At 38.6% G+C, this 26,493-nt stretch overlaps 2 protein-coding genes across 3 annotated transcripts; one reads left to right on the forward strand and one right to left on the reverse strand.

The window, feature by feature from the left end:
• Positions 1-277: 277 nt before the first annotated feature.
• Positions 278-23,945, forward strand: LOC127790835 (putative serine/threonine-protein kinase). 2 transcript variants are annotated; one of them, XM_052320545.1, is made up of 7 exons: positions 278-883; positions 1,726-1,838; positions 2,180-2,390; positions 2,545-2,782; positions 5,141-5,291; positions 5,772-6,127; positions 23,765-23,945. In XM_052320545.1, exons 1-7 carry the CDS (start codon positions 820-822, stop codon positions 23,928-23,930), a joined length of 1,299 nt encoding a protein of 432 aa, XP_052176505.1. In that variant the 5' UTR covers positions 278-819; the 3' UTR covers positions 23,931-23,945. The 2 variants fall into 2 exon arrangements, with proteins under 2 accessions (XP_052176505.1, XP_052176506.1); XM_052320546.1 differs by lacking the exon at positions 23,765-23,945 and having other exon boundaries at positions 282-883; positions 5,772-12,983.
• LOC127790836 (clathrin light chain 2-like) lies at positions 20,382-22,177 on the reverse strand. Its single transcript, XM_052320548.1, has 3 exons — positions 21,881-22,177; positions 21,244-21,397; positions 20,382-20,927 (listed from the first exon to the last, which is right to left on the reverse strand). Exons 1-3 carry the CDS (start codon positions 22,048-22,050, stop codon positions 20,580-20,582), a joined length of 672 nt encoding a protein of 223 aa, XP_052176508.1. The 5' UTR covers positions 22,051-22,177; the 3' UTR covers positions 20,382-20,579.
• Positions 23,946-26,493: the final 2,548 nt, after the last annotated feature.

A 26,493-nucleotide genomic window follows, 5' to 3' on the forward strand; every position in this document is an offset into this window, starting at 1 on the left:
TTCTTTCTGTGTAACTTAGAGTATTAGTATTGAATGTTTAAATAATATTTTTATATATTAGTTGTATGATTTTATAATAAATAAATATAGACTAGTGAGCAACTAAAATTTATGTAATGCCTCCAAGGCTCCAACATGTTTATTAAATAATTAAGTGGTTTTATTAAATAAAGTGATGATGCGGAAGTTAGCGTTACAGTTAGGTTGGTGTACCGCACTGGCGCACTGAACCATAATAAGCGGACAAGTAAGATCCAAGTCGTTTTCAGCGCCTTCTTGGCAGGCGCCATCTCTCTCTCTCTCTCTCTCTCTCTCTCTCTCTCGCAAATGGCCAGGCCAAGTTCCTCTTTCTGGCTGTCAAACACTCTCAAGCGCAGAAGAAACAACATACGCACAGACAATTAATTACAGCTATATGCACACCTGTACCCACACGCATATATGATGTTCGTACGGTTCTACTTCTGCATAATTGCCTCCAAGCCAGGGTAGGTCTTGATCCGTTGTGTTTTTGCTACCTGTGGTTGCAGAGGATATTTCTCCGTTTGATTCTCTGAAGAAAAGACGGAAAGAAAATTGCCTTTTCTCGTTTGACTCTCGAAGAGAGGAGGAGAGGAAATAGGCTTTGAGAGATCCAAGGGAGGAAGAAAACCACGGCGACTGCTTCGTCTTTTCTTGTCGCCGAGTTCTGTACTGCACATATTCTTCGCCGTAATTTTTCTGCTGAGATTTGTGGTTTTCAGCGTTGGATTGAAGAAAGGATGTGAGAGAAGGCTTAGGTTCTGGAAGGTCCAGCACGAGTGCTTGTGACGGAAAGCGATGAGTTTCAGTTGCTTTGGAGCATTCGGTTCGTGTAAACAGAAGCCTGCGGCGCAGGCAGGAGGTAAAGAGAATGCATCATGATTCCAGAATGTGTGTTTCGCAAGTTCATTGATGTATAGTCTCCGTTTGCTACAAAAGAGCTTCTTCTTTTTTTGTGTCAATTTTTTCTTCCTGGATATCTTGATTTGTAAATTGATTGAGTTGAGAGAGATGGCTTTCGATGTTCAGTAGCTACTGAACTTGGTAATGACGGGAGAAGAGCAAGACCACTCGTGGAGTGCATACCAGACACTTAGTTTTTGAGTATTTAGACTTTAGATACGGTGATACACTTCATGCTTTTCTTTTCTCATTTATTTGTTTATTTTGCTTGTTATGTTTTCCATGCCTCCTCCCTCAAAATACACCATAATCAAGGCCCATGTGGTATAGGATCCCGGTTTTGGCCTTTGTATAGATCAATTCACTTCGGATTTAGGTTGGACCTGGTTTGTCGGTCTCGATATATATCATGTACAAACCAATACAACAACAGCATATACAAAGAACTTCATGTACAAGTCAATGATCTTAGAAATTTTCAGCTTCAGGAAAGAATTTCATTATGAGATTCACCTTAATGATCGTGCAATTTTTATGACTCACTAGAAAAAAAAAAAGATCATGGAATTTTTCTTTTTTTTTTTTGTGACATTCAGTAATGTTTAGATCATACTATTCTAATCTAGCCAGTATGCTAATTGCCCGTATATAGTGCTTGGCCATTGCATGTAATAAACCAAAACAAAGAAGTAGAATGTTTCCATAGATATTTCTTTAACTTCTATTGTGCTTCCTCCTTAATATGCTGCAGTGCACAATGTCTTCACATTCTTCGTTTTTTATGTGTTTGTGCATGGTTAGAGATTGCTGCCACCAATGTGAGGCATTTTTCCTATAATTCGTTGAGATCAGCAACAAGGGACTTCCATCCATCAAACAGAATAGGTGGAGGTGGTTATGGAGTTGTGTATAGGGTATGTGAAATTCTAATTTTGTGTTTCTTTTTACCATCTTTTGCTAGAGGGAGGGGAGAGAGAACAAAGTTTTTTAAGTTTCATAGAAGCTTGTATACAAATATCACTAGAAGAAAGACTGAATTAACATGAATGAAGTACTTCAGAAAAAGGAATTGCCGAAACAATGCAAGAGTTTTAGGTTACCTGATGGCTTGCATAACGTGAATGAAGTACTTCAGACAAAGGAATTCCCAAATTTTCTGCAACTAGATTTTCCTTATCCCCGCCCCCCTCACGGACGCCCGCGCACGCGCGCCCGTTATTTGGTACTTACCCATCTTTACTACGTATACCTGTAGGGGGTTTTGCGTGATGGTACTCACGCTGCAATCAAGTGTCTCTCTGCTGAATCCAAGCAAGGGGGTAAAGAATTTTTGACAGAGATTAATATGATTTCAAAAATCCAGCATCCAAACCTTGTTGAACTGATTGGTTGTTGTGTCGAGGGGAGCCATCTGATATTGGTGTATGAATATCTAGAGAACAACAGCCTTGCTGGCATTTTACTTGGTAATTCCCATTATACAATAAATATTTCTCTCTTTTTTTCTTGAATTTGTATTTACCCCTATGATTGCTGGTTTATATATATGAAATATGTGCTTGCTATTATAATGAGTTATCAGGTTTGGGATAATTTGATATATAAATTATTTCATTTCAGGTTCGAAAGGAAAACATATTGCTCTGGACTGGCCTAAAAGGGCTGCTATTTGTATAGGTACAGCTTCTGGTCTTGCATTTCTTCATGAGGAAGCTGAACCACATATTGTCCACCGTGATATAAAGGCCAGTAATATACTGCTTGATGGAAACTTTCATCCTAAGATAGGAGATTTTGGGTTGGCAAGACTTTTTCCAGACAATGTCACACATATTACTACTCGGGTGGCAGGAACTGCGTAAGCCTGATACGCCTGTAGTTTTCATTTTTATGTGTTGTCTTGATGAGCTACCTGAAATATTCACCCGTTGGAAAATTATATCTGATGCTTTAATAGAACTAATGACTCATGTTTTAAAGGTCAGTAGTAGTTGTTTGGAAACTTCTATTCATTTGGCCATTCTATATTTCAGTTGGATCATACGATGCCGTAAGTACATCTTATACCAGTAAGATCTATGAAAAACAGCCAGCTGAAGTGATAAAATTAAAGAATATGAAGAGACTCTTTCACCTTTGAATAAACAAAGATACAGAGGTAGGTTTTATGTTTTGGGTTTAGGATCCTTTTGGATAATAGAGTCCTAACCTGTATTGATATCCATCAGAGGGAGGTTCTATGTTTTTGGTGTAGGATCTTACTGAATCAGAGTCCCAATCTGTATTGATATCCATCCAATCTAATTTTTATTTTTTAATATTATTTGCTAAATGTGTCAGTTGTCTTTGTTTTTATTTTTGTGGCTTGAATGGCCATTTCAGTTTAGGCTCAAGTTGAGTAAGAATGACTCATATTGAATCAAATGTATGAAAAAAGTAAAGTGGAACGGCATTCATACATTGCAGTAAAATAAAAGAGGTATAAAGGACTAAGGGAAGATAGATACAATTTCAAATATCTCCATCCCCTTCTTTTGCCCATACTGTTGTTGGGCAATTTGTCAAATTCTTTCTGATCTCTCAGTCGTAGATTTTTCTCCTATGGTACATAAATGTCTCTTCTATTTTCTAACATCTCCAGTGCAAATCTTTTTCTTAATTATTTTTTCTCTGTTTTTCTTTATCCTGTAACTATTACCACAGTAATAGAATACAAAGTGCTGTAATGAAACTGTTGTACTCTGTCTCACGTATTTTTTTCTCATTTCTAATGAAATAATAAACTTTTACTGTTAAGGTTTCTAAAATACAATGCTTGTTTTATTATATCTTTTTACAATTTACTTTTACATAATTTGAGGCTCATTTTTGTATCTGCTTCTGATATATATTCATATATGTGTTTCATGTATCATTTTCTATTTTGTAGGATCTTACAGTCCTCAATTCAGTATCCTGTAAATCTGTCCAAGAATCTAACCTGGGATCCAACATCCTTGTAGGGTTTTATTTATTCTGGTAGCTTCCTCACTGGAAAATGTCCAATCAAGACAATGTTTCATTTCTTCAACAATAGTAGAATTTCCAATCCGTGTCTGATTCAAAATTAAATTTTGGTATTTGACTGTGTTGTGACATTTGTATTAGATTAGATTAAATGTAAACAAGTTTATTTTATTCCGCTGCATGTTTTCGGTTTAGCATTAGAATTAAATTCTCTTCTACAAGGTTTGTTTCTAGAAGGGGCAGCTGACCTATTAGGTTAGTTAGGTCAGTTGGGCAGGCGGTTATGTCTTGTAATCCTCGCCGCTATATCTTATAAATAGGGGTCGTGGGATAGAAGAAGAATCAGAGGTTTTTAGCGCATCTATTCTCGGAAAGGTTAATTTCCAGTTGCTGTCTTATTTTTGGGATTGAGAGCGAGAGGTAGAGAGTGGCTGTATAGCTTGTATTCTCTAGGATCCTAATAGCTTTCAGTGTATATGGGCGAGGGGGATTCAAATCTCGTTGTAATCATCTCATGGATGTTTCAAGATAGTGGATCAGATTGGAGCCTAGCAGTCTGGATGTAGGTCTTGTTTTTCAAGACCGAACCAGGATAATTCTTGTGTGTTTTTTGTGTGTGAATGTCAGTTTGTGTTTCTCCTCTATGTGTTTCATTATCGGTGAGTTCTTGAGTTGGTAGTAAGCTAGTTGAGTTGAGAGAATCGGTGGAGTTGTTGCGAGTTACTCTAACAGACTGAGTTGTCACTTAGTTCCTTAAAACTGTTTGGTTTTTAAGTGCTTGCTTCATCGGGATGTGTTGACTGCTGATTGTTGATCCATGGCACACAGTGAAATGGTGCATTATGAAATATGTTTTTATGAATTATCAATTACCATTTTCTGGTGTTGGCTCATCTTGAAGTTACTTTCAATTACATGACTTGCCATCACAATCAACCTTGTTGAAAATCTGAACCTGGTATAATATTCCTAATGACATGAAAACTATAAATGTTGGGGAGCCATAAGGAGGTTAGAAATAGAAGTTGTCTTATCTTGCTTATTCCATATATGCACATAGTGATTCATGCAATCATGAAAGACAAAACTACCAGAAGTTACATTTGCACTCTAGCAGGACAGAATATTGTGAGCAGTGGTTGTATTCTATTCCTTTTTTCTATTTATGGCTTCCCCTCTGCTCTGAATTTTTATCTTTTGAATTATGCAGAGGATACCTTGCTCCGGAGTATGCCAGGTTAGGGCAGCTCACGAAGAAGGCAGATGTATATAGCTTTGGAGTACTTCTACTTGAAATTATAAGTGGCAGAAGTAGCAGTAAGGTAGCTTTTGGAGAGGATCTGTTAGTTCTGGTGGAATGGGTAGGTTGTGGAATCATCATATTGATTATGCTGACTGTGTCACAAATTTAGATTTTGTTTCTTTGATTTGCAAGAAAACATGCAAGATAAGAAAATTTGAGGTCTTATGGCTGACTGAGTTTGATGGATGGTTACGAGATTCGAACTTTTCTGGTCTTGCTCTGAGAGAATTATACTTTTAATGAGGTGAACAAGGTTTGAAATAAGATCTCTCTTTATAAAAAAAAAAAAAAAGTAATCTGGTAACTTAGTGGGAAAAATAAATAAATAAAGTAGCCTAGGAGGAGTTTGTAAATGTAGGCTTCACTTACCCCATTGAAGATATTCAGAAGTTCAAATAGAACTTTATCATAATGGTCCTGAGACACTGCAAAAATTGGAAACACACTTGAATAATTGTACAATGAATCTGTGCTTTTGTGAACGGATACAATATGTATGGTGTTGTTTTCATCTGACTAAAGAATAATGTTGTTGCAGGCATGGAAACTGAGAGATGAAGGTAGGATTCTAGACATTGTTGATCCTGAACTGGTTGAATTCCCTGAGGAAAAGGTACTGCAGTTCATCAAGGTTGCACTTTTTTGTACCCAAGCAGCTTCTCACCGAAGACCTGGAATGAAGCAAGTGGTAGATATGCTCTCTAAAGAGGTTACCTTGAATGAGAAGTTATTAACAGAACCTGGGGTCTATAAGGCACGTACCTCTAAGAGTTTGGCTGGTGGTAGTTCACAAGTTACATCCTCCTTCATGAAGAAAGGCAAGCAATCAATAGATTCTACCTTAACTTCAGGTCTGATGGATAGCTCTGAAAGTGTGACACAGATAATTCCTAGGTGATGCATGTTTTTCAGAAATAATTAATTAGAAATCCTTATTACAGCAACATTTTAGTTGCATTTTGGATCATCTTCTTATTCTCATATTGCCCCTTCTTGAAGCTTGAAAACTGCCTGCTCTCTTCGAGCTTCTTCTTCCATTCTTGTTTGCATTGTTGATTCTAATTTTATTCACCATGGTCTTGCAGTTGTATTTATGCGTTTCAGAAATAATTAATTGGAAATCCTTATTACAGCAACATCCTAATTGCATTTTGGAGCATCTTATTCTCATAATGCCCCTTCTTGAAGCTTGAAAACAGACTGCTCTCTTCGAGCTTCTTCTTCCATTCTTGTTTGCATTGTTGATTCTAATTTTATTCACCATGGTCTTGCAGTTGTATTTGATTTGATTTATATTTATTTTTTGTGGCCAAGGTATAATTCATTTAACAAAAGGAAAGAGATACAAAGAAATAGCAAACAGAACAAGCATAAACACCCTCCTAGACAATCCTGCCACCATAACATACTAGCACACTATCCTCTTCCCTCTCCTTACTCATTACTTCCTTTAGAACAAAAGGTGAATTATCAAGTTCCAAGCAGCCATTATCATTCCTTCACAGTGTGGATTTAGCTAGATATTCTGCAGCCATTATCATTCCTTCGTTACTTCCAAAAAGTTTTTGGATATCCAGAACCAGATATATGATGCCGATATTTCTTTCCCTGTCTCAAAGCAATTCTTTGCCAATAACAATGCATCGGATTCACGAATGTGTCAAGTCCATCCTAGGTTCAAATCCCAAAGCAAGCCTCCCTAGCTATCTTGACTCTTCTGCTAATGCTGAGCATGCAAAACGGGTATAATTTTTCACTCCGACAACATTTCCTTCGTGATCTTTCACAATGGTCGCTCTTCCATTCTTTACAGAGCAGTATCCTTTTTTCACTTTTAGAAATCCTAGCTCAGGTTTAGTCCGTACCCCTTGAGATAGAGATGAATTCATGTTCCTTGTAACTTCTTTTTCCTTATGGATCTCCTTCTGTTCCCTCCAATTTGATCTGATTTCTCTTCTGTCCCATGAACCTGATATGAGTTGGTATCCTGCTGTATCTTTTCCATCTACTCCATTGATTCAGCTATTTTCTCATTACAGTTCCCCAAAACTTCTTTGTTCCACTTCTTGGTTCATTTTTTGTGTTCTTCAATTTCTTGTATAATCTTAATGGATTCAAGCCTAGTACATCCATGGACCAACCTTTCTGAACTACTCCTTTTTAAGGATGGATCTCTTAACCACATGACCTCAAACCCAAAAGGCCTTCTGGAAGCAACTATTTGTCCCTTTGTGTTTAGCTAAAGTGGGCAATGGCTGGATACAATGGCTGGAAGGTGTTTGATAGTTGCTTTGGGAGACAATTCCATTCATTCTGCTTTACAAACACCCTTATCTAGTCTTTTTTTGTCCTATACCTTCCCTTTTGTTAAACCAAGTATATGGCATCTCAGAAAAGTCAATACCAATTAACACCAGAGGTTCTAAGAAGCCCTTAAAACCTCCACTTGAGAATTCTGCATTTTGTCTTCCACAGATGAGGTTGAACTTCTTCTAGTTTTAGCATACACGTTATCAGGAGCCAATATTGGTTCTCCTTTTGTTAAATGATGAGTTGAACTAATATTAAAATACTGGTGCTCTACCTCCACCTCCATGCCTTCTTTACACCCCAAACATATTTCACCTGACTTGCATTTTCCATAGCATAGTTTTTGAATCCTAGCCTTTTGTTGAAAAGTGTTATATTTGTTGCAAAAGATCAGAAGTTGAATAAGTCAAAACAGTTGCAAAAGATCAGAAGTTGAATAAGTCAAAACAATTGAAACTATTGAAGATTTGGTGGAATAACGGAAGCTAAAAGGCTACTGAGATTTTGAATTTCTGTTGCAAGTTTATTTTAGGGATTTCTTATTGAGTTTGTTATAATTTTCTGTACAAATACATTCATAAGTTAATGAATGAAGTATCAGTTTTTGTAGCTCATTACCTCTGTTACTCATTTTCTGTAAAAACATCCAACAAAGTGGTATCAAAGCGGTTTTCTTAAGGGATCTGTGATGTTTTTTGTGAGTGAATTCAGTGAGAAAACTGTACTCCTCCATACTAAATCCTACCCTAACCTAAGAGAGAAATGCCAGGAAACAATTACATGGCAGCACCACCTATCTTCACAGGAGAAAATTACCAAACTTGGGCTGTGAAGATCGAGGCTTTTTTGCAGGCCAACGAGTTGTGGGACTTGGTGGAATCTGATGAAACTCCACCATTGCCTGAGGATCCCACGTTGGCACAAGTTAGGAATCAAAGGGAAGAGAGAAAAAGGAAGTATAAGGCCAAGACCTGTATTTACTCAGCTGTATCAAAAACGATCTTTACAAAGATCATGGGGTGTGACACAACAAAACAGGCGTGGGATCTTCTCAAGGAGGAGTACCAGGGTAATCAAAGACAAGGAAGATGCAAATTTTGAATCTCAAGAGAGAATTTGAGATGAAGAAAATGAAGGAAGCCAAGAGCTTCAGGGAATATGTTAACAAACTGATGGCCATTGTCAACAAGATCAAGATGTTTGGTGAAGCACTTCCTGACAGCAGAGTTGTTGAAAAGATACTGGTAACACTTCCTAAAAGGTTTGAGGCTAAGATTTCCTCTCTTGAGGAGTCAAAAGACCTATCAACTATTGCATTGGGAGAGTTGATCAATGCGATGCAGGCTCAGGAACAGAGAAGAGCTTACGGGAAGAAGGAGGGAGTAGAAGGGACTTTTCAGGCAAAGGACACCACTACTAGTGAAAATAAGGGAAAGAGGCCTTGGAATAGAGGAGGAGAAGACAATGTTGGCAAGGGCACACAACCCTCCTAAATTTCCTCCTTGCCAACATTGCAGCAAAACTAATCATCATCCAGCTAAATGTTGGAAAATTTTAGAATGCAGATTATGCAAGGAAAATGGGGACATTGCTAAATTCTGTAGGAACAAATAGAGGAAAGATCAGCAAGCCCAGGGATAGATCGTGCAACAACCTCATGAAGAACAATTATTTGTTGCAACTTGTTTTGCAGGAAATAACTCCATAAGTAAGGCATGGCTAATGGACAATGGATGCACCAACCACATGATGTACGATGGCTCCATCTTTTAGGACCTTGATAGGTTTGCTGAATCCAAAGTCAGAATTGGCAATGGTCAATTGATTAAGGTAAAAGGAAAGGGAACTATTGCTATAACAGGTTCTGCAGGTAAAAAAGTAATTACTGATGTATTTTTTGTACCAGAAATAAACCAAAACCTGCTTAGTGTTGGGTAACTGTTTGAAAGGGGTTATTTTGTATTTTTTAAAAATAAAACATGTGAAATTATTGACTCCAGAGGTGAAGTTTTGTTCTCAGTTGGCATGAAAAGCAAGAGTTTCAGCCTAGAGAATCCAGTGCATACTTTTGCTCAAAGGTTGATTTATGGCACCGATGAATGGGACATTTTCATAATTCTACATTGGAATTTATGCAAAAAAATGAAGTTGTGAAGGGAATGACATTTACTGGAGAAGGAACCAAGGTATGTGAAGCATGCTAGCTAGGGAAACAAGCCAGAAAACCATCCCCAGTTAACAAAGCTTGGAGAGCAATTGAAAGACTATAGCTAATCCACACTAATGTGTGTGGACTAATGAGGACAAAGTCTCTTAATGGGAGTAGGTATTTCATCCTCTTTATTGATGATTTTAGTAGGATGTGTTGGGTGTATTTCATGAAAGCACAAATAAGAAATTACAACAATTTTTTGGAAATTCAAAGCTTGGATTGAAAATCAAAGTAGCTGTAAAATCAAAGTAATAAGGTCTGACAATGGAACCGAATACACAACCCATATATTTGCAAAATTTTGTGAAGACACAGGGATTGAGTATCAATTCATTGCTACAAATATACCTCGGCAAAATGGTGTGAGTGAAAGGAAAAACAAAACCATAATGGAGATAGCTAGGTGTTTGCTATTTGAGAAGCATATGCCAAAAAAATTCTGGGGCAGAAGCAGAAGCAGTTAATACTGTTGTATTTTTGCTGAACAGGGTTACAACAGAAGCCTTAAGAGGGAAAAACACCTTTTTAAGCATGGTATGATACTAAACCTTAAGTGTCAAATTTAAAATTTTTTGGTTGTTTGTGCTTCACTCACATTCCAAATGCAAAGAGAGGAAAGCTAGATGAAAAGGCAGAACATGGAGTCCTGGTGGGATATAACAGTCACTAAAGGGTACAGAATTTTTCAACCACTAATTGGAAAATTCATTATTAGAAGGGATGCAATATTTGATGAAGATGCAGAATGGGATTGGGAAAAGGCTGAACCAAGGAGACAAACAACAACAACCAAAAAAGAGAGGAAGTAGTTGAGCTTGATGAAGATTGATATAATTGTATAGCAATGGCATCAAAACCTAAGAGGGGGTGAATTGGGTTATTTAAAAATTTTGTTTGAAATCATTTTTATGAAAAATAGGATTTTAATGCAAATGAGGATTATTGAAATCCTTAGAGCAATAAATGAAACAATGAACACGATCAAAAGAGGGATACAACGATATATAGTGGTTCGGCTTAAATCAAGCCTAATCCACTTTTTTAACTTCTCACTAAAGAATTTAAAACCAATTCACTATACTCTTCTTATCACTCCGAATAGACCCTCTAGCAACAAGTTATGAATGTACAACCTCTTGCCTTAACAAGTAAACCCTCTAATAACAAAGTAGGCAAAATAATCCACCTACAAACAAGTGTAGGTCCTCTAGCAAAATAAGTTAAGAATTGTACAAAATGATACAAGATAGAAGGATCTAAGAATTAACACTCTTCGTTACAAATTCTCTCAATAAAAAACCAAGACTTGAAAGTAAATTTACAAAGATGAAAGCAAAGCATTGGAGAAAAAAAAAATGCAACAATGAAGCACAAAATGGATGAACACTTGGGAGCTTGCAATGTAATCACTTAGTTGTATTGAAGCATCCATTTGATTTCTATTTGTAGAGCTTGATGACCCATTTCAAGAATCTTGTCATTGGTAGTGAAAGGAGCATTTTGAAATAGTGGAGAAACTAGCCATTAGAGGTGTCAAACGAAAGAAACTGTCGACAGATATTGGAAAATTTCCAAAGTTAGTCAATAGATGCTCTACCATCTGTCGACAGATGCAACTAGGATATTTACAAGCATTTTGTCTGTCGACATATGCTCTCCCATTTGTCAACAGATGCATGTTAAATCTCAACATGCATTCTATCGGTCAACAGATTCAAATAGGTTAGTCGATAGATCAAGGAAAATCTTCAAAAGATAAAAAAAACTAGAATTCTGTATGTCGATAGATTGATTAAAGTTAGTCGACAAAACAAAAGAATTTTTCAATATAGTCGACAGATGGTTGATTTTACCTTAAGAATTTCTTTCATATTTGAGAAGGTTTTGAAGAACTTCTTTTAATAGGTTTGTTTGAGAAATGTTTTACTTTGTTTTTCCAATTTCCATATGATGCAGTAAATCATTTAAATATGATGTTCATTTAGGCTTTGAATATTCATTTTATCAATTGACATTGATTTTTGTTTGAGAGCTATGAACTGGATTTTTTGAGAAAAGCTTACTTGGTATTTTTCATCATCAAAACCTTAATCACAAGAGTAAAATATCAACGACAACTATGATGAACTACCCGTAGGAGGGACAAGGTCTTTTGCTGAAATTTATGAAAAATGCAGTGTAGCAGTTTTGGAACTTGTTGGTTATGAAGAAGCAACAAAAGATCCTAAATGGATCACTCCAATGCAGGAGGAGATAAGGATGATCCATAAGAATTAGACTTGGGAGCTTGTGGAGAGGCCTTTACACAAAAAGGCAATAGGAGTCAAGTGGGTTTACAGGAGAAAGCTGAATGCAAATGGGACCATGAACAAACACAAAGCTAGACTAGTGGTGAAGGGCTACGCACAACAGTTTGGAATGGATTTTTCAGAAACCTTTGCACTAGTGGCAAGGTTGGACACAATAAGGCTACTCCTGGTAATTGCAGCACAACAATAGTGGAAAATTTATCAACTTGATGTCAAATCTGCCTTCCTAAATGGTTATCTGCATTAAGAAATTTTTGTTGAACAACTTGAGGGATTTACAACTTATCTTAGCAAGGTTTATTTACTTAAGAAGGCTCTATATGGGCTAAAACAAGCCTAAGAGTCTAGTATGGTAGAATTAATGAGCACTTGATAAGCATTGGCTTCAATAGAAGCCTAGGTGAGAATACTTTATATGTTAAAATAGAAAAACATGAAATAATTATTATCTTACTATATGTGGATGATTTTCTAGTAACAAGGAGTAATGAGGAGCTTGTCAAGGTGCTTAAGGGAGCAAATGATGGTTGTGTTTGAGATGGCCGACCTTGGTGAGATGGCTTTCTTCCTTGGAATGGAAATCCAGTAATCAAAAAATGAGACTTTTATTGGTTAGGAGAAGTATGCTAAGGAAGTGTTAGGAAAATTCAAAATGGAGGAATGTAAGCCCGTGGATACTCCACTAGCACAAAATGAGAAATTTTTTCCAGAAGAAGGAGTTGAAATGGTTGATGAAGGCTTTTGTCGAAACTTGATTTGTTGTTTACTGTACTTGATAGCCATAAGGCCCGATATAATGCACTATGTCAGCTTAGTTTCAAGGTTTATGCACTGTGCCAAGAAAGTGCATCTTATAGCTGCTAAAAAAGTGCTAAGATATTTAAAAGGAACACTAGACTTGAGAGTTAAATATAGAAAAAAAAGATGAGTTAGTTATGCATGTGTTGTTACCAAAATACAACAATTAAAATTTGTGAGGTGGGGTCCACTCGAGCTCGATGTCGGGTGAAGTTAGGTTGCCGTAAGAGATGTCGCCTCAAGGGAGATTACTTTTAGGATGCTTGTTGCAAGGATTTGCCACTACCTTTTGCCACTAGCTCTTGCCACAAGCTCTCACCACTAGCTCTTGCCACAAGTTTTTGCCTTCGTCGCAAGCCTTTTGCCTTTACCACAAGGCCTCGCCGCAAGCTTTAGCCTTTGCCGCTAGGTCTCGTTGCAAGCTTTAGCCTTCGTCGCTAGGTCTCGCCGCAAGGATTTGGCCCTATTGATGCTCAAAAAATGGGTTAGAAGGCTCGTGGGAATCTTCCCCTGCGAAGACCCTCCGATACCAAAGTCAATCTCGAATCTCAATGACTATTCACAAAAATTGTAAAAGTACATTCAAAGTGTCTAGATTTTACTGAAATTGGAAGTTCTGTTCACTGTCTTCTAGCTGGATATTTATAGGGGCACGATTTTCAAGGGTGGCTGGTGTCATCACGTGGAACTTGCCAAGTGGGGCTCTTGGCTTTTTCGGAAGACGCACATTGCCGCAAGGCCTTTAGGCTTGCCGCAGGGCCGGGTTGGCCGCAAGGCCCTCCTGGCAAGCGCGCGCCGTTTTGGCTTGCCGCAAAGCTTACACTGCGAGCCGGAGGGGTCTGGTCAGCATATTGTCGCAAGCCCAAGCGCTTGGGGGCTTGCGGCAGTGTGCCCTGAGCTCGCGGCACAACACATTGCCGCTAGCCCAAGTGGTCGAGCTCGCGGCACACTAGGATTGCCGCGAGCCCATGCGGTCGGGCTTGCGGCAGGGTGGCGCGAGCTCGCGGCACAGCACCTTGCCGCGAGCCCAAGCGATCGAGCTCGCGGCACACTAGCATTGCCGTGAGCCCATGCGGTCGGGCTTGCAGCAGTGTGCCGCGAGTTTGACAAAAAATTCTTTAATTTCTTCCTCCGATTTTTTTGGCACAACAATTGTCCCCACTCTTTTATTTTGTCTATAGGCAAAATGGAAGAGTAAAAATTTTATAAAATAGGAGCACACCGCCGCTAGGCTGGTCCTTACCCGCGGGGTAATTTTCCTTCCCGCCCACTAGTTCTTTCAGCACCCCTATAAATTCTCCTCCCTGCACAAATTTACTGTGCTTTTTTACTTATCTCAAGGACCTCTTTGCCTCAAGCTTTCCGCGAGATTTCTCTTAGTTTTGCTTCGGAATTCTTTAGCTTTTTTGTCTTTCTGCGAGTTCCGTTTCTTCTCACGAGATTGCACGAAGTTGCCGCGAGGTCGTGCGAAGTTGCCACAAGCTTATAGCACCTTGTCGTGAGGCTTCTCGCGCCTGCACTTGCACTTGCACTTGCCGCGAGCTTTCAGCACTTAGCTGTGAGGCTTCCAGCACCTTGCCGGGACGTTTCTTCCTTTTCGCCGCGACGTTGCTTCCTTCTTGCCATGAGGCTTGCTACCTTACCGTGAGGCCTTTCTTGTTGCCGCGAGTCTTTAAATTCTCAAGTACCTCTAAGCTCACTACTTGCCGCAAGCCCGCCGCTAGCTTTCGTGGCCGCTAGCTTCGCAGCAAGCTTTACTTGTTACAAGTCTTTTTCACATGAGCCATGCTTTTCACTAACTTCATCATTTCCTTTCTCGTTTCTTCAAGTCTCTTAGGATTGTCCTTTTCTTTTTCCAAGTCTTGTATCTTTTTCTTTTGAGTTTATTTCTTTTTGTCTTCCAAAGACCATGGCGTCTAGGCGTGTTTATTTTCGTACCCAAGACCTTGACGGACATGCCTGTCGATTTCTTATGGGCAAACGTTCCTCTTTAACAGCTGACGATCTTGCCCAACTAGTGAGCAACTATCGCGTTCCCCCCTCTTATCGTGCTAGGTTGCCTGAGCCAAGCGAATCTTGTGCTGTCATCGTTGCAAAGGGATGTATGGCGGTTCATGAAATAAGTTTCTGTTTAGGGTTTTGCCTTCCGCTCCACCCTTTCGGTGTAGAGCTTCTCCGTCGGAGCTTTCTAGCCCCTGCTCAGCTACATCCTAATGGCTGGGCCTAGTTAGCGGGTTTTTTTGTCTTATGTCACTAGATGGAGGTGTCTCCCACTATCGATCTTCTTCTTTCTTTTTACCGTTTTCGGCTAGGGCAGTCTCGTTATCACTTGTATACACTTTATAGGGAGCATGTCGAGGATCGCTTGTTCGAGGGCATTTCGCCCAAGGCTCACTACTTCGACACTCGTTGGTTCGTAGTAGATCCTCCACCGGGTACATGGTATGCCCCCCAAGGTTGGCGTTCTGATGATCGAGTGGCCAAGCTAATTCTTTCTTTATCCATCCCCGATCTTCGGGAGTGATACAATGATGAGCGGCGTCAACTCTTGCGTGGAGGTTCAGTAAGCCTCCTGGACCTTCTCTCTGAGGACTAGTTGAAGAGGGCTGGCTGGGTACTCCACGTGGGAGAATCATCGAGGCGCACGGTCCCTTCGACGCTTCCCCTGCGGCCCCCAGCTCCTCTAGCAACCGATGTCCAAGTAGAAGGAGGGGCTGTCACTCTCCAGGAGCGGTCTCCTCCTGAAGGTTTGGATCTTTTCAATTGCCCTTCTTCTTACTTTTTTTTTTTTCCCTAGGCGCCTTGGCCTTTCTTTCCCTCTCGCGCTTTTTCCTTCTATATTTATTTATCTTTGTTGATCTTAATTCACAAATCTTTCTACTTCTTGGTAGGTATGAGGCGAGCAATGCAAGCTTCTCGCTAGAGGGCGATTGAGGGAATGACGTGTGACGGACCTTCTCAACCTATGTCCTTCCAGCTTGAAGGTGTTGCTGCCATCCCAGAGACTCATGCTGTTAAGGGGACAGGGGAAATTGGTGAGGTGCGACGTCGTCATAAAAAGAGTCGGCGTCAGTAGAGGGAGGCAGGTCCACCCACTTCCCAGCCGATCGTTGTCCCCACTCCTATGGAACCTCATGAGGGCACCCCATTAGCTCCTCCCCCGGCTGCATATCCCCTTGAGCCTGGTGAACTCCCCTATGAAGGGTACAACTTGGTCGCCATGAGTAGGGCTCCTGATGGCGCGGGGTACGTTGGTCATTACGATGCAACCCCGGTGGTCCATAGTGGACAAGAGATCGAGGTTACCTCTCGCCTTGACCAAAAGGCCATCAATGCTGCCTATCCTGCTGGTCGTGGGCAATTTCGCAGAGGGGTAGTTAACCCACAGCGTTCTGAGCGTCGGGTCCTACACAATGAGGAGAGGTTACGTCTCTGAGGTTTAGAGCCCAGATTTGCCGAGCTCCCTCCACCAGCTGAAGGCGCCTTAGATCTTAAAGAGGGCCGATGGGCGCGAGGCGAGGAATTTACGGTGCGCTTAGGGGTTTTGGATACGAATTCCATAAACATGAGCGGGGTTAGGGCACGCTTGTTGTATTCCACCATTCTTCCTTGAGATGAGGACCGCTATTTTCGAAACCCTCTTGATGACATGGATGATTTTGAAAGCCACTTGGCCATTGTAAGCCCTTTTTTTTTTTTTTTTGAAGGTTGCCTGTTTAAATTTCCTTATGGCAAGGTGCTCAGGGAGCCGTGGTTACTTTGGCATCGGAGGGTCTTCGCGGGGGAAGATTTCTGCGAGTATTCTAACCCATTTTTTGAGCATCAACAGGGCCAAATCTTTGCTGTAAGACCTAATGGCGAAGGCAAAAGGCTTGCGACGAAGGCAAAAGCTTGTGGCAAGAGCTTGTGGCAAGAGCTAGTAGCAAGAGCTTGTTACAAGAGCTTATGGCAAGAGCTAGTGGCGAATCCTTGCGGCGAGCATCTTAACGACAATCTCTCTTGAGGCGACATCTCTTACGACAACCTAACTTCACCCGACACCGAGCTCGAGTGGACTCCACCTCATAAATTTTAATTGTTATATTTTGGCAACAACAATTTGGCGCCGTCTGTGAAAAATTTGCAACGAAAAGCTAATCTTAACACGAGATGCCGAGAGGGACAAGATCAACTGGTTTGGCAAACCAACTTAACCTTACCCGGAGGAGTGCTCACACCAGGACAAGAGACCCTAGCCAAGTACACCCTACGGTACCTGGACTTTTGGAAGATCATCTAAACACTTTGAATGCACTTTTATGATTTTCGTGAATAGTCATTGGGATTCGAAACTGATTTTGGCATCGGAGGGTCTTCACAGGGGAAGATTCCCGTAAGCCTTCTAACCCATTTTTTGAGCATCAATAGGGACAAATCCTTGCGGCGAGGCCTTGTGGTGAAGGCAAAAGGCTTGCGGCGAAGGTAAAAGCTTGTGGCGAAAGCTAGTGGCAAAAGCTAGTGGCGAATCCTTGCGGCGAGCATCCTAACGACAATCTCCCTTGAGGCGACATCTCTTACGGCAACCTAACTTCACCTGACACTGAGCTCGAGTGAACCTTACCTTACAAATTTTAATTGTTGTATTTTGGCAACAACAGCATGGATGTAGATAGTGACTAGGTTGGAGCTTGTGAAGACATGAAGAGCACCTTAGGTTACAGGGGCGGACCTAGAAATTTTTACCCGGGGGGCTTCAAATTTTTTTTCCAATCGTGAGCTTTACCAATAATTTTTTTTTTCAATCGCAAAAGTCAGGGATAGAACTATAATTTTAACAGAATCTGAAAAAGAAAAGAAGAAGGGTAAGGGAGCTGGGCTGGGGAGGGGGGGGGGGGGCTTGGGGTTAGGCTGGATTTGGGGAGTTTAGAATAAAAAAATATATTTTTTTAGTATACAAAATCCATTTTTAAAAAAACTTGGGGGGGTTGAAGCCCACCCTACCCACCCCATGCATGCGTCCGCCCCTGTCAGGTTACCTATTCAGCTTGGGTTCAAGGTGTTTTTGTTGGAGTTTAAGGAGGCAGAAATCTGTTACTTAGTCAACTGTAGAAGCTGAGTATGTGGCAGCAGCTGCTGCAATTAACCAAGATCTATGGTTAAGAAAGATCACGACTGATCTAAGGCTAACATAAGAATGAGAAACTGTAGTAATTGTGGATAATCATGCTGCGATAGCAATTTCGAACAACCTAGTGTTCAATGATAAAACCAAGCACTTCAAGGTGAAGTACTACTTTATCAGGGAAGTGCAAAAAATGGTGAGGTGAAGCTGGTATATTTCAACACAAGTATTCAACTTGCAGGCATTCTAACAAAGGGTTTATCCAAAGCAAGGTTTGAATTTTTGAGAGAAAAAATAGGGATATGCAACAAATTAGCAAGGAGGAGTGTTGAGAAGTTCTATATTTGTTGCAAAAGATCAGAAATTGAATAAATCAAAATAGTTGCAAAAGATCAGAAGTTGAATAAGTCAAAACAGTTGAAACTGTCGAAGATTTGGTGGAATAACGGAAGCTAAAAAACTATTCAGATTTTGAATTTTTGTTGCATGTTTATTTTAGAGATTTCTTATTGAGTTTGTTATAATTTCTTCAATAAATACATTCATAAGTTAATGAATGAAGTATCAAATTTTGCAGCCCATTACCTCTGTTACTATCAAGCACATCATCAAAATATTGAGATTTAACACCCGATTCATCTTAATGTAGAACATGAGTATTCAATCAAATATGAATACACTTATGTATAAAAATACCTTAATCAATCATACAATCATTTTCATTATAAGGTCACATCTTCAATACCTAGAACACCCCATGAAATTAATTGAATCTCAAAACTCCAAATAAACAGAAATAATTTCTTTAAGAATAAATCAATATTCAACCACATACATAATTAAAGCCAACAGTCAAGGTAGAAAATTATATCAACACAAACATTTGAATTTAATAAGTTATGAAATAGGAATACATTACTTATTACTTGGGGAGATTTATCATTTTCTCCAAAAACAGATTTGTTTTAAGTCCCATGGACTGCATATACTACTTTCCTAAGAGAGATCCTTGAATTTTCTAACCTATTTCTCTACCAAGGACTTATTCTTAACTATCCAAACCATTTTTGGAGCTAGTTTAAGCTCATCCTTAGGAACCATACCTTTTTTTATCTTAAAGGGAATGTTCACATTCTTGGGACAAAATAATTCCCTATGACCATAAAATTTACAAAATTTATATTTAGAATCAAATTTTAACTTAGTTTTTGACTTTTTAGATTTTTCAAATTTCTTGTGACTCCTTTCAACATAACCTAAACCAGTTTTGTCATAATATTCTTTTTGAGATTCTAAAATGTTATATAAGATTTTGCTTCCTGCAGAAAAAATTGATAATATTAACTTAGAATCTTTTAATTCTGTTTCAAGATGTTTATTTTGATCAATAAGGATTGCATTTTGAGATTGTAGATTTTTATTTTGCTCAATAAGAGCTACTCATTTTCTGTAAAAACATCCAACACCTTTTCATTACTCTCTCAGTTGTGTGTGTGCATGTGCGCGCTATTTTTTACCCAAGGCCCTCAGCTTTGTGTTACTTGACTTGAGATTCAGCTAGGAATAACCAATTAGGCTTTATGTAATCTTAATTAGGCCAATTTCATGAGTCTTTTAAGGTTTGAGCATGCCTTGACAATTCTATGTTAGGTCCATCATGGCTGATGGTGATGAGCAGACAACTAAAGACTTCCTCCTTAGCCCAAGGGCGTCTCGATGTTTGACACTCCATTTTTACACTTGTTTTAGTTTTAAATAGGGTAATTAGGGATCCTGTTGGGAACCCATTTAAGTCCCTATTCGGGAGGGTATGAGAAAAGCCTTTTTCATATGTAGTATTCTCTTTACTTAATAGCAAATATATTGTTTTTGCAGATCAAACTCATGACTATTCAATTATAAAAAAGCAACCTTACCATTGATACCGGGTCTCCCATTGCTTTAGTCCTTGCCCTCAGTTCGTAATTCCATTGGCTCTAACCTCCACCACCCTCATTTCCAAATCTTTCTATAATTCTATTCCTCTGCGAGTTCAGGTCCTTTTTAAGTTTAACCAAAGGTTAAATTGCCACCTTCAAGTTACCATCTGCTATTCAATTACTCTCAATGTTAGTTTGTCCCCATAAACCAACCACTTGGAACTAAAGCAGTTGACAGTGACACAGCTATAACTGAATTTGTCAGGCTTCAGTCAGTTGTAACTGTCTGCTCGGATAGTTCCCCACCTTCAGTATTAGTTTTAACTGCTTTTACTCCGGACATCGTTGCACTTTCATTCTGCCCACTCTCTTCCCTGACTGCTTGTTTGTTTACAGCATACCGGACAATCCAGCTAAAGAAATCATCAAGAAGGTAAGATGGAAGAAATTGAAGCCAAATAATGGTCCAAAACCAACCAAACAGGGTCGTTATGCCAGATTGGTACAAAACAGAGGGACATATTCACAGCACAACAGAGTAATATCTACACGCAAACAAGCTACCTCTGTACTGCTGTACATAGAGGCAGAATCCCCGAAATCTGTAAAACTAGCATCCTCTTTAATACAAATTAAACCCCACTTCATAAGGAAGACAACCTTTTTTACAGATAGAAGCAGCACAGCCATTTCAGATTCAAGCCCTGGGAGAGGCAACGGCTACCTGCTTAGGAGAGGTGGCCCCAGGTGGGGGTGGCCCGGTTTTGGCATCTTTCTTGGTTTCAGGCGGTGGCGGTGGCGGTGCAGTCTTCAGGTGGGGTGGTGGATTGTGCTTGAGCTTCACGAGTACATGACGCATCCGGGAAAGATCAGTTAGCTTACCAGGCTTGGGGCCCTGGATCACAACAATGGAGGGCTTCTTATCCTTCTCCCGTTTACCCCGCTTCTCTATAGTTGGCACTTCGTTTGGGATGAGCTCTGCAATTGCTTTCCAGTAATTCTGGTTAGCTTCTGCGTGAAACTTATCCTGTCTTTCCAGATACAGCTGCAAATTGGAATCCAAGTTGGGAAGTGAAATTTGGTATTAGCTCACAGTTCGAACTTTGGATTAGATTTGCTTTGCAAAACATCCAAGTGTTGGAAGAAACAAGAGACTCAAAACAATGGATTTTGTATTCTTTTGAATGAATGACATGATTGTCGCATAAAACTATTCATAGAGAGAGTTACATAGGTGATAACTCTATACAGATAAGCCTAGTTTCGAAATATCAAAAACTTAACATCAGGGTTGTTGGGGATATATTAAAATCCATTCAAATGATGAATTGCAGGATGAAAAGTGATACATTCATTGCTACCTTCTCTTTTTCCCTGTTGGCAGCTTTGTTGTTCTCAACTGCCAGCTGCCGCCTCCCGTAGAAGTCAGCTTTGTACTCTTCAGCCTCCTCAATTATTTCTCTCAACGTTTCTTTCTCCTTCTTCTCCTTCTCCTCCAGTCGAAGTGCATTTTGCCTGAACTTTCACATCAAAGACCCACAATAGGAGTTGTATCCCATAAGAATGGCCAAAATATGATTAAAATGGCATATCATCACACTAAAATAAAAGAGGTAAGAGGAAGATCAACAAAAAGTAAAAACTTGGGTATTATAGTTAATTAAACCCCACATTTAAAATAAAGAATTGGGTATTATTTGTTGTTGTATTTATTTTCTTATTTTGATCAAACCCTAATCCAAATTTCTTTCCCAGCTTGGCATTTCGTTTTCATCCCCGGGACAAGCCTAATTTCAAACATCCATATGAACACACAATTGCACCAGAAGAATAAGTCAAGCACAAAGCAATTGTTATTAAAGGGCATTACACACTCATCAAACAGTAAAATTGTCATGGTTCAAATCCAAGGCTGGTCACAATCTTCACTGCGAAGTTCAGACAATCAATGAGCAAATCAACATGTATATAGCGGTAGAGAGCTGACTACAAACTCACCTGCGCCACTCCCTCAGAGCGAGCCCCTCCTCCGCCTGCATCTCCACCGCCGGCGGCAGAATCGGCCCGTCCGACTCCACGGAGCCGTCGCCAGTCAGTTCCTCCACCGACTGGCCGCCGACGAACTGAGGATCGTAGCCGTCATCGAACGACCGAATTGACGCCGACATCTCTCAACGGCGAAGCCTTGCTCTGCGTCGAGAAGGTTCCGTTTCTCTCTGTTCTGCTGCCGAAATCAAATCGTGAAAGGAATCTAACCGATCGACAGATGGCCAATAGCCAGAACTCACTAGTCAAAGAATTCAGAAGTGATCGATCGTTGTCTTTAATTACTTACCTGGCATGTCCTGATTGGCTTAACCATACAAAATTGTCTACCATTAGCGGATGAGAAGTGTCCGGAAAAATAAAGTAACTGATTTTCCTTAGTCCAATAATAAAGGCTAATACTTTTATCTAATAATTATTATTTAATTATTTGATATATGATGTTGCACGATTAAAAATAATTTTATCATTAATTAATAATTTGAGTATAGAAATTTCGCTAAATTCAATTATTTTAATAAAAAATAAAATTAAATTATTTCATCAATTTCGATGAATTCAGTTAAATTATTTCAAAATTTTTGTTTGTGCGGTCGGTCCATCGGTCGCAGCTCTTAGTAGAAACTGCTGCATTTCACTTTTCTGACAGAGCCCGCGGGAAAATCCCTATTTCTGCTTCAAATTCTGACTTGGAATCAGGCATTCTGATTTTGATTTGTTAATTTTCGATTATTCGTTTCGGGTTTGAATCGGTGGTTTGCCATTGCAATGCGTGTGCTTGGGAGAGTTGGAAAATGGAGACTGTCCCATTCAATCAAGGAGACGAACAATGACATTCGATTCGATTCGTTCCGAATCTACTACCACATTGACTTTTTGATGAAATGGATGGCTTTCGCATATATATTTGATCCTTAGATTTCCTTGACCTACTACCTACATTGATTGGAGATGATGAATTTATATAAGTTAGATATCTAGTATTGAATTCCCAAATTGACTTCTTGAAATGGATGGCTTTGGCATATTTGATGTGTGTAGGCTCCTTAGATTTCCTTGAGCTACTACCTACCATGAAAAAAAAGAAAGGTTTCTGGCTAGGAAGATGTCAAAATAGTAATCCCAACTCCAATTAATTATTGGGTGTCTGAACTCCCAACTGCTTGCTGATCAGTCTACATGAGCAAGTTGGCCATTTAGTCATATCTCAGGCTATTGTGTAAAATGAAATCATACTATGCTGTCATCATTTCACACTTTATTTCATATTCTTTGTTTCCTGTCATCATGTTCTTTCAGCCATTAAGTAGCTAGTATGTAAAGTCTTCTTTCGACTAGTTATGAGATAACATTCTTAAGCAACCAATAATTAGCTAGCTAGCAGCACATGGTGTATACATGCAAAGGGTAGTCGTCTTGAAAGAAAAGCCTTAGTTTTATACTCTTTTTATCTTAAATAGTTTTATCCTTCCATGGGGAAAACTAAAAAAGTAACTGGTGCGGCAATTTGGCATGTTATTCAGGGTGAAATTCCTCGTGAAATTGGCTTGTTATTAAGGCTGCATGTTCTAAACTTGTCCAGTAAACTTGTTGGGGAGGTAAATTCACAAACTGCGATAACTTGAGAAGCCTTTAGATAGCAATTAAGTTCTTAAAGGAAATCCTATTGAAGAACTTTGTTCCTTATCCCAGTTGGTTTGAACTTTCTGTCAAATCCGATGGAAGGAGGAAAAAGAATGATTATATTAACCTAAAGTAGTTGCTGTCTAGCAGTTGAGTTACTGTAGAATGCTTAATTTAGCCGAATTATGAATCTGAAATGTTGAGTTTTTGCAGGCTTCACTTGCGGTTGAGTTGGGTGATCTGGTTTTCTCTTGCTGCTGCTGCCGCTGCCGCCGCAAGTTCCCCAAATGTCAAAATTCAGTCTCCAACAATGTGCCTTGCGCCTTTGCAAAGTTTGACCCTACCCATGGAGCAGTCATTGTTGAAGGTTATAAATTAATATAATGTTGCTTTCGTCTCTCATATATATCAAAAGTCATGATGTAAATTAATTAATGAAAGCCCATTGTGCTAAATTTGTGTATTTTCAAATCTTCTTCCTATATATACACATGTTACATTTTTCAAATCCTTGATGACTTCTTGACAATAGCGTTACCATTATTATTATTTGTTTTATCATCCAGGCTTGCACATAGAATTAGAATGCCAATTAATTATTTCTCCTGGTTGGAAGTAGAATCCCAAGTTCAAAAATTGACTGTGTCTCTCGAGTTTTTTACAATAAAAAAAAGAAAAAAAAAACACTAAACAATCCTTTTTTTGGACCATATTTTTTTATGCCTAGACAAATTCATGTAACAGAAGAACATGGGTTCCAATCTAAAAGTTTACCAGAGATTGAGGCAACATTAATATACGTATGGTCTCTTTCTTTGTCATTTCCAAAATCTCCTTCTCCTCCATATCTCTCTCTCTCTCTCTCTCTCTCTGTGAAAATTAGAGATAAAATATTCAAATCCTAAAAATCTTGCCCCTCAAAATATTCATAATTTATCACAATCCAAATAGAGACGTATTTGAACTTGGGATCTTGTGGTAAGTTAAATTTTTTAACTTATGTGATAGATTATTTATGTTATCCGAGAAATTTTTATTTTTATGGTTATCTTCTCTTCTAGAAAAAAAAAAAAAATGTGTTCCAGTGTCCATCTTATTTTTTATTAAGATTTTCTTATTGGAAGTAGTTAGAAAACAATAATCGTGTCTATTTTTTTTTTTTTAATTCACTATCACGAACATCCCCACTATTCGGTCCCATAATTTCAATAAAAAAGATAAATTAAGAAATCTAACTGACAAGTTTCGTGCCTATTTTTTCTGCTTGTTAAGATCAAAATAGCCTCATTTCTACAAGGCCAAATGCAAAGTAGCCAGCAAGGAATGAGGTGTAGGAAGGGACCCAAAAATAATAAACTCTTTTGACAAATTGATGATGCCCACAATTTGTAGTTGAAAAGTGGCGCGACATGAATATCTCTACTTCATATTTAAAAAGTATAGTCAAATGTATCACCTCTCTCTCCTTTCATAGCCCAAATCATGCATTCTTTAATAGCTTTACTTTGTTATATTCTATCTCAAATGGTAACGAATTAAATGTAATCAATCTATCAACCCTTTCCATTTTTAGGTCCTAATATAACTCACAAATCATGCATCCCAAATTCATGTATAAACATTAGGTTAAGTTTAAAATATAACCATTCACAATAAAATCAAGTAAAGATAGGCAAAATTCATATTTTTACTTATATATTTTCATGTTTTGTTATGTGGTCATTTTATTTTTTTATTGTTTTCTAAATCTAATTTTTGAATCAATTTAATTTTTATACTTTAATTTTTTTTGTGAGAATCTGAACTTTTTTTTTTATTTTGATTATATCATTGAATTGTATTTTTAAGTTAATTTAATTAATATAATTTTATATATAAAAAAAAATAAAGTGAGATAACAAAATATATGTCACATTCTGTTCATGTCAAAATATAGAAGTTAAATTGACTTGAAAATATATGTTCGGGGGTGTAATCGAAACAATAAAAAATTTGAGTTATCACATAAAAAAAAAAAGTTAAAGTATAAGAGGTTAAATTGATTGAAAAATATAAGTTTAATAATGTAATTAAAATAATAAAAAAAAATAAAATGACTACACGAAAAAGAACTATAAGAGTACAAGAAAATTGTTACTTGTATATGATTGTTGAGACTCTATTAATCAATTATTAATATATCTCTTATTTAAACTCTAATTTACAATTACTAATATATCTCTCATTATTAAAATATTTTAGATTATAAATTAAAATTTAAATAAAAAATATATTAATAATTAATTAATAAAGTACCAATAAGGATATGCAAGTAGCATTTTTCAAAGTACAAATAGATTTGGCCCATAAAGGCATCTTTCAAAATAAACATTAGAAAAATTCCATTTGCACTCATTTTTTTTTGCTTTTCACAGCCACATTGCACCCAACCATCACCGCTAGTGGTTGTGAGGAACATGGCTACCCATTATCGTACTCGCCGGCGGCCACGAGGAATGTGGTCGCCCATCATCGCAAATCTCTCCCTGGCTGCCGCATCACCCACCATCGTTGGCAGATGCCCATCATCGCAAAGCTCCCATCGGCAACTACATCGCCCATCATTGTTGGCGGCTGTAGGGAACACGATTGCCAGTGGGAGAGAGAGAGGGGGGAGGAAAGTGGGTGCGATAATAGATAGGAAGTGGGAGCTAATGGCAGCTGCGTTTGTTGCAGCCGTCGAGGATGATGGGTGGTTGCAAGTAAAGGTAAAAATGACTTTTTTCTTAAGTATTTTGCAATATAGATGCAGAGAGCAAAAATGATGGATGCATGAAAAATTTCCCTAAACATTATTTAGTACGTTACGAAGTTCAACTGCATCTATGATTTTCAAGGTGGTCCAACTCTACCCATGTTGCCGACCATTTACTGTTTGGTACAAATCTTCTGTCAAATGCAAC

This window comes from Diospyros lotus, chromosome 14 (assembly GCF_014633365.1).
Source record: "Diospyros lotus cultivar Yz01 chromosome 14, ASM1463336v1, whole genome shotgun sequence".
Taxonomy (NCBI): domain Eukaryota; kingdom Viridiplantae; phylum Streptophyta; class Magnoliopsida; order Ericales; family Ebenaceae; genus Diospyros; species Diospyros lotus.